General features: G+C 38.4%; 1 protein-coding gene across 1 annotated transcript in view; it reads left to right on the forward strand.

Annotated features, from left to right (window-relative positions):
- Nucleotides 1-9,424, forward strand: part of RYR2 (ryanodine receptor 2) — a 561,319-nt gene that overhangs the window by 283,511 nt on the left and 268,384 nt on the right. The window contains 1 exon segment of the mRNA XM_025039067.1: nucleotides 6,973-7,094. Within this exon segment, the coding sequence (XP_024894835.1) occupies nucleotides 6,973-7,094 (122 nt within the window).

Here is a 9,424-nt window from a genome sequence, read left to right on the forward strand (position 1 = left end):
TAGAGCAGTCGTTTTTCATGACTAAGAAACACAAACGCGAGGCAAAATGATGTAGCTAACACTCTCAGCTGCCTGCGAACGTTCATTATTGACAGGCTAACGGTCAAACTCCCTCCCCGGAATAAACTCTGGCTTTTATAAGGTCAACGTGGCTGGATGTGACATCACTGATTGAAATATTAAATGAAGCAGTATGCTCCTGTCTGGATTCTTAGTCTACCTAATTCGCATTGTCCTCTGTGCTGCCGCTGGGATTATGTGTCTAAAATGCAGACGTGCTCATGCGTTGTCACCTCCAAGCCCTTGGCCAACCCCTCTTTGCTAACAAGACCACACTTGTCGATGGTGATATGACACCCTTCCCGACCTGCCTCTCGCCTCCTTTCTGTCTCGTTCTTCATTCTTTGTTCTTTGGCTAGTCTCTGGGCATTGTCCTAAGATTAAGAATCCATCTTCATTCTTTGTTCTTTGGCTAATCTCTGTCCCCAGCTTGCCGCTCATAGCACATTCCTGCAGTCGCTCGGAAAAATAAAAAGCAAAACGAAACAAGAAACACATGGCTTTTACCCATGCGTCTTTGCGGATGCTGTTGTCTCTGTTTCGAGCACTCTTTGGAGCTTATGCTCTGCCCCATTCCTCTCCATCCTACCGAGGTTGAATTTAAAGCTGATCTTAGACGTTCTCCCTGTCTCATCTTATCCTCCACGCCTTTCCTTGTGTTCTCATAATATTTGCGTTGAGCTTATTAAATTTCATGTACCCTTCATGTGCTGTTTTACTACTAGGCCACCTGTCTCGGGCTGCCTTCTAATGTGAGTTCCCTTACGGCAAATACATAGTGCTAAGCTGTTTGTAGTTCATGTTTTTATCAATGTGTAATACAGTGCGCAGAACCAGCAAATTATACCAATGCCCTTTCTACGGATGTGAGGCATTGCACGGGAACGCGCAGGGGGCAGAAAGCTTTATTCCCAATTGATGTATTAGTCGTGACACACACGCATCCCAGCGTAGATCGCTCAGTGTCACTGGGTCTGGTTAGAGTGACTGGTGCCGACTTTAATGAAGGTGGAGGCGGATTCTGCTTTGATGGGGTTGGGCTTAGATGCAGCCCAGTACTGCCATCTCCAGAGCTCCAGAGGAGCTGGGACAACTCTCCTGTAGGTCACATCCCCCTAGATTGTTACTGTGACTTATATTCAAGTTTTAGAGGTAAAATTTATATACACTAAAATGCAGAAAATTTGTTGTAGTGTTTTGACCGACGGGCCCATTTGTGTGACTGACGCACATCACACCGGGGACCATTTCCATTTCTGCAGAGTCGCCCAGCGTTCCACCGGGCACCCCTGTCCCTCCGCCTGGCGGCTGCGGGGCAACCTCTTCCTACCGCGGGTCTGTCTGCCTGATTAGACCTTCGTGTGAGCGAAGCCACGCGGCCTGCTCCCTTGTCTTCCTAGCTTCTTCCACTCAGCAAAATGCCCCAGACATTATGCAGTCGCTGCATGTTGGGGACCAAATTGTCAAAGCTGCTTTTGAGGGTCCTCAGATGCCAGGGAGCCAGAGGTTAGAGGTTAGTCCAGTCCACAGTCGAGGAGGAGGGGCAGAAAGGACAGGCACGATGAGGGTGTGTAACTAACTGTCACTTCCTGTGTGTCTCTGTCGCCAGACTCTGGGGACAGGGACCACACCCTTCGTTTCTGTGTTCGCAGCATGCAGCACGGTGCCTGAACCGGAGCACATGCTTAGTCAGTGTTTCTTGAATGAACACGTGTATTTTCAAGGGTGTAGTTCCAGGTGGGTTGATGAGCTCCCACCTGTGCCTGTAGCTTGGTCTCCAGCTGTGCGAGCATTGGCCGCCCTGTTAGTTCTGGAAGGTGAAGAGCTACTTCCTAAATTGTAGTAAAAGAGTTTGGGCTTCAAGCAAATTTTTATTTTGATAATGATGTTTGGCTTGGCTATTCTATCAGATTTAGCAGATTTTTATTTATCTTTTTTTCCTAAATATTTTGACATTTCAAACATACAAAAAATTTGGAAAACTAATGTCAATAAACATCCATATACCACCTAATTAGATTCAACAATTATTAATAATTTGTAATATTTATTTCCTTTCCTTCATCCCTCCCTTCTTCCTTGTCCCTCTTCCTGTCTGTGCATGTGTATACACACATCCGTACATCCACGGGATGACTCCTGTGCCTAATAAATACTTGTAATTCCATTACATCGTCTCATATCCCATCGTCCCAGGAATATCTTTTACAGCTCGCTTTAAATCAGGCTGCAGTCAAGGTTCACGCAATTATTTTTTATGCTTCTTTAGTCTCTTTCAATCTAGAAGTTCTCCGCTCTTTTTTGTTCTGTGCCGCTGAGTGTTTTCAGAACCCGGGCGGGCCAGTCACAGAAGGCCCCAGGCTCCAGGTGTCTCTGCCTGTTTTTCCCGTTGCCTTCGTTCCTTCGAATTCCCATAAACTTGAAGTTAGGTCTAGGGCTGTGCTGTCCAAATCAGTAGCTGTTTTCCATATGCGGCTCTTTGGTGCTTTAATGTGGCTGATGCTATAGGTCCTGAATTTTTAGTTTTGTTTAATTTCAATTCATTTAAATTTAAAGACCTGTACTTGATTAAGTTATCAGAAAACTTATGTATGTTTCAAACAGGTCAGGTATATAATTACGATTTTCCAACAATGTAAGTGTCCTGAATTCTACAACAAAGTATTTTCAATAATAATTTTATACCCAAATCAAGATATTCTGTAGGTATAAAATACACACTGGATTTCGAAGACAAGGAATGAAAAACAGAATGTAAAATATTCCATTAACAATTCTGTATATTTATTGTATTTTGGAATAGTATCTTGTATATATTAGGTTAAATCGACTATAGTATCAAAGTTAATTTAAAATAAAATTCATTAATTAAAATTCATTTGTTAACATGGGTTCTAGAAAACGCAGAGCTCTGTAGTATGTGAACACCTCTGCCTCCTGGGGCCATGTTTCCTTCCGGTCACCGCCCCTCGCGAGGGTAAATGCTGTCACCGCCCCTCACGAGGGTCAACACTGTCACTGCCCCTCGCGAGGGTCAACACTGTCACTGCCTGTGTTGCCATCAGGCTCTTATTTTCTTGACAGTGATTTTATTGGATTCGTCACACTGCGTCCTATGTTGTTACATCTTAGTATTTACCAGAAAGGCAAACGTTCAAAATAGATTTCACAAAAAATCATAGGGAACTGCAAGAGGAACCGAAGCAAAAGTCTTAATTCAGATATCACTTCCTGAGAGCTCTTATCTAATATCATATTTTTTCTAATAGCTTTTACGAAAAGATGAATATGATACATGGTTTTATCACATATCATTGGGGGAAATACAGATAGAAGTGGAAGCATGTAGACACATTTTTAAGAAAAGATGTAAATAAATTTTAATCAGAAAATCACTAGATACTCTTCAGGTGTTATTTCCCTATTTGATATACTTATGTGATAAATGCAAAAAAAAAAAAAGCTTGAACAATTGTCTTTAAACTTTTTTGCTTATGTGCCTGTTGAATGAATTTTTAAAATTGTGTACCCATGGCATCATTTTCATTATAAATTTAAGTAGTTGCAAATAAAGTGATTTCTGGTCTTCTGTAAATATGAACATTTTACACTAAACTCTACATATGTCTTTTAACTATGTTGTATGGAAAGTAAATTACAAGTGCCTTTGCTTCGTTCTGTTGAATTCCATAAAGCACCGGTGCTCGACAGTTTTGTCTTTCAAGCGTACCTCATACAGTTCCCTCTGCTCCATCTCTACAGATCTGGTTCAGCCCTAATCATCCCTCGCATGCAGGACTCACTGGCCTCTTCTCCAGTCTCTGCCTTCAGTCACCTCTTCTCAGGCCACTCTGACCTAGTGACCGCCATGCTAACCCCCCCATGGCTGCATTACTTCCTGGAATAACTCCAGTCTCCCTTCTGTGACAGGCCAGGTGACTTGCCTCGTCTCGCCTCTAGCCACTTGTTTTCAGTCCATGGCAGTGATGCCAGGGTCCCGAGTCGTCACTCCACTGTTTCGTCCCTTAACCATGGATTAAAGTCAAAATGGGACTTCCATTCTCCATGGTAGGCTCACACGGACCTGCCTTTCAGGATAGTTTGATAAGGATGTTGAGAAGCGTAACGGTCCTGTTTGCGTTAGCGAAGGAACGTGTGAAACAGACTCTATCGGCCATAGAATAGATAATTAAAATCTTCTGTAAACATTACTACTTCTAGAGCCGCGTGCTACATTAAATCTTTACGGGAAGACTCCAGTGTCTTCACGGTACTCTGGCACTTCCCCGGTCCAGGTCTCCTGACTTTTCTATACTTCCCAGTTAGCTAGTGTCTTCGAATCATTTATTTTTCAAGGAGAGCACATCGGTGCTATCTCTGCCAAATCTTTACATGTTTGAAATTGTTTTTCTGTTGTTTCATATGAATAAAAACTTGGTTAGTTAAAAAAAAGTCTGAATCACTGTTCATGGCTTTTCTAAGTCCCACTTAATGTGAGAATTCATATTTTCACATAGAAATATAAATCTCTTGATTGCACAGACCACACCGAGGTGTTACAGATATATGGCTTATCCACTGTATTACCTTTCAAAATAGCTAAGATCTCAGAATTATGGAACGCTTCCGTCACCAGCGTTTTCCAGCCAGCACATCCGGGTCTTTCCACAGCTGAGCGGAGACTCGCTCCACCGCACCTTGGTTTCTGTTTTCTTTCCGTTTGGTGGTTTCTCAGGAACGTGGCTGCCATCGTCCCTGTCCAAATTCTCATCTTTCTTTTCTTGTCTCTACATTTCACTTCCCAAGTGTGTCTGGCGAGTTACTCATTTTGTTTTCTTCGCTGCTGTTCTTTTCTTGAAGCTCGTTCAGTGCTTTTGAAATTTTAGTTTTCTCGTCTCGTGGTGTTTCATTATCTCACCCAGATCACTTTTGATATGAGCTTGCTGTTTTATTTTTTAAAATCTATTCTGATTGTTCATCTCAGCCTTTTTTCTCATAGATTTTCAATCCTTTTTCGTAGAAGTCACACCTTCTTGTGTCCTGTGGACAATTGCGGCAGTTTATATATTTAAGTAGTATCTTGCTATTCCTATTCTTAGATTTTTTAAAAATTAGGAGTTATGGCTGTATTTTATCAATTAAAGGAAGATTAAAGTGTTTTAGTGTCCTTTAATTTGTTCATAAATAAATTAATAGCCATCATGATAGTGAAGAATCCTTAAATTCATAGACTAAACCCTATTTGGCCATAGTTTATTATTCTTTTGAAATTCTGCCAGATTCTCTTCATTTTTTTTTAGAATTATTACATATATTCACTGAAATTTGAATTTCATATAATTTTCATATGTCACAAAATTTTTTTTTGGGGGGGGGTCTTTTTCCAACCATTTAAAAATGTAAAAACCGTTCTTAGCTCACAGGCTCTACAAAAATAGGCAATAGGTTGTAATTTGCTGACTCCTGGTCAAGACTAATCTATCGTTAAGAATGTCTGTTCTTTGAAGGTTTGTTAGAACTCACTTGTGAAACCATATAGTCCCAGGATCTTTTAAATATTTGATCTTCAATTTCCTTTCTAACCTCTTTGAAAGAAACTTATCACATTTTCTCCTTAGTTGGGGGATTCCTTTTGGTGGTCCTTAATTCGTTAGGAAGCCGTCCATTTCCATTTTTTTATTGTATTTTTTCCCCATTGTATTCCACATAATATTGTCTTATTATAATTTTATAATTTTAATGTCGTTGCATCTTATATCTTATTCTGTTGTTTTTTTCTATTTTATTTTTAGCTTGGGTTGTGAGACGTTTATCTATTGTATTTATCTTTTTCAGGAAATGAACTTTGGGCTTTAAAAAATTTTTTTTGATATCTTATTTGATTTCTAGTTTATTATGTCCTTTTTAAAAACTCTTCATTGATTTCCCTCTTCAACTTTTCTAAAGAGTCTTAAAATGACATATGTCCCTTCATTTTAGTCTTTTTTTTTTCTTCGTTGATGAGGCATTTAAGGCTATAAAGCTGCCTTTGAATATAGATATATCTCTGTTTCATTGATTTGGTATAAGCAGTTCCATTTTACATGGTTTCTAAATAGTTTATAATTTTAGTTCTTGTTACTAATTGTAATTCAGTACACCTGATAAATGTATTAAATATCTTGCTATAAGTGTAGAGTGAAGGAAGCTAGACACAAATGGTCGTCCGCTGCATGTTCCGTTTATATATAATACTCAAGTGACATTTGCTGTTAAAAGTCGGGAAGGTGGGGACTCTCGTGGAGGATAGGGACAGGAAGGGAGCGCTGGGGTGGATTTTAAGGGGCTGTGATGGTCTCTTTCTTGATCTGGGTGTTGTTGACACACTGTTCACTTTGTGAAAATTGTTCAGCTGTTCACGTAAGATTTTTGCACTTCTCACGTCACACGTTCAAAGTAAGTTCAAAAACAAAAAGTGTAACCAAGGAACTCATAAAATAAAAATGCATTTTTTAAAGAACTTAGATGCCTTAGAAACATTGCTCAGTACTTGCTAGTTAATGAATCTGTGTTCCGAATGGTATGTAACTGGTATAACTGCAATGATTTTGTTTGCTGTTTCAGAGTTTGTTAGACTGTGGATCAGTCATCGAACTTAGATATGTGAAAACAAACATCATATGGTGTTTGTTTTGCTCAGCTCAATTCAACAACCGATTCATTCTTTAAAACAGTAATTGAATGAATATATTAAATGTCTAGTTTGTACAAGGACCACGCATATTTTTATTATCTATGTACAACGGTTTTCTAGTTTCCGCCGCCTGTCTTTTGATTCTGTTTATCGTTAGCAGCTTTTTAAGTGCACATCTTCTTAATCCTCATTTGGAAAAGAGAATTAGCAGTAATGGTATAACTTCTCCTTTCTTGCAGGCTATTATGCACCATGAAGGCCACATGGACGATGGCATAAATTTATCTAGATCTCAGCATGAAGAATCTCGGACAGCGCGAGTCATCCGGAGCACCGTCTTCCTTTTTAATAGATTTATAAGGTGCCTTTTCTTTTGTTGTGGTGGTGGTTTGACATTTTATTTCAATCTCTTTATTGGATTTACAAATAAACAATTCTAAAATATACTTTGGTGTTAATCTCACACAATTTGGAAGGTCAGCAGAACACATTAGAAAGTTCTAGTTAGATGATTTTGTCTTTCTTTTTAAATGAACATTTAAAAAAGAAATGTGCTTTTAGAAATTACATTTGCAGCTTATAGTTGACAGCTGTAGGTCAGGATCGTCCTATGGCATACCTTGTGCTGGACCTACTTAATCCCTCTTTTTAGCTAGGGTAATACTATGTGAGTTTTGAACTGTATTAAAAAAATAAAGCGACTCTTGTAGTGACTTAAGTTTTCCCACCTAATAATGGAAACAATTGCATGTTTAATTTAACAAATTAAATCAAGCTTGGGGCCAAAGTGTTTCTGATAACATTATACAAGTATACGCTCCGACTTGTGATGAATATCGTATATCTCTTTAAACTTTGCCAATTTGATGGGAAAATAATGTGTGTACGTATACACACCTATATTTTTATTTATATTTATATTTATTTTTATTTTTGTATTTATAATTGTAATTGTTTTTTTAAATTTGCATTATGTGAGAATTGTGAAAATGGCTATATTTCATGTTTGTTGACTAAATTGATTTTTTTTCTTTTGTTATTTACCCTATGATTCTATTAGGTTGCTATGAACTTGTGTTACGTTAGAGATTTTAGTTTCCTGTCATCATACATTAATTGCAAATACTTTCCTAATTTATTGGTTTGAAAAAATAACTTTAAAGTGTTTTTTTTTCATAGTAGTTTATAGCATATAAAGACCTTCACCACCCAAGATTATATATATGTTCAGTTAATAACTCTGTTTCTCTTATAAACCATCCCAATGCGCGTGTGTGTGCATTGTGAGCATACTTTCATAAAACCAAAGAATGTGCATAACTCAGGGATCTTGTGCTTACCTGGGCCCCCTTCCTACCTGTGGCCTAGAAACTCCCGGGGCAGTAAACTGGCCAATCGTAGGGCGCCCTGGTTTGTTTCCTGTCTCTCAGGCCTTCCCATCCTTCTTTCCTTGACATCCGTGTCTTGAAATGTGTTTTTTCCGCAAATATTTTGTCTGTTTTAGGGCAGGAGGGTGTTGATTGTTTCAGAAAAGAGTAAATCCTGTCGCTCTTACTTTATTTTTGGCCCAAAGCAACTCGACTGTAACTGATGAGATTCTTATTCCAAGACGAGATTCCACGTTGCCAGGGTCTCTGCTAATTGTGTATCGATATATTTTTTTCTCCTTTAAGTTTCTGATTACACACCCATCACCAAATCGCCACCTTTTCCTGAGTTATGTAGACCTACTTTTAAGTGTCTGTCTCCCTTGTGACCACCTAACAAATGCCACGGGTGAACATAATGAGTCTGTTTCCTTCTCTTATACTTAACTGACCTTAATTCTACATTACTTTTTCAAATATTAAATTTATATTAAGCTTTGTTTTTTTCTTTTCTTTCTAGAATATTTACCCATTAATTGTATTATGTAATTCATCATGTGTCATTTCTATATATGTGGGTTTTACTTCTATACTCAGTATTACTAAAATATTAGTATTCTTGAACTTACACATTTTTTGATATATCTCAGAAACTTTAAAAAGTTTTACATAATTATAAAACATTATATAGGGAATGTTATTTTAAGTAAGATAATTTGCTCCTTCTGCCATATTTATGAGAGCACCAAAAGTCTTTAAAATCTCAATATCTGTCCAATATTTACATCCATGTATTTTTCAAAGTAATGTTTTTTCTGTCTTTATTGAAATATAATAGACAACTAGTTGCCTGCACTTGCATTGTGCACTTCAGTGAGTTTTTTTTTTCAGTTTTAGTTGGCATGCAACACACCAGCCTCAGCTGTACAGCATATTGATCAGAGATCCACACAACTCGCAAAGCACTCACCCCACCAAATCTAGCAATCCCGCCCGCCACATGTTCATTCCAACATTATTAACCATCTTCCCCATGCTGTACTCTACATCCCCATGTCTACTCTGCACCCATCCACCTGTACCTCTCAATCCCTTTGCCCTCTTTCCCCACCCAATCCTCCTCCCATCTAGTATCCCTCAAAATATCCTCTGTATCTATGAGTTTATTTCTGCTTTTGTTATTGCTGTTGTTGATTTTGTTCTTTAGATTCCGCATGTACATGAAATTATGCGATATTTGTCTTTCTCTATCCGACCCATTTCATTCAACACAATACCCTCTGGGTCCGTCAAGGCAATATCTTTTTCCATCCCCTTTTAGTCT

This window comes from Pteropus alecto, unplaced genomic scaffold (genome assembly GCF_000325575.1).
Source record: "Pteropus alecto unplaced genomic scaffold, ASM32557v1 scaffold189, whole genome shotgun sequence".
Taxonomy (NCBI): domain Eukaryota; kingdom Metazoa; phylum Chordata; class Mammalia; order Chiroptera; family Pteropodidae; genus Pteropus; species Pteropus alecto.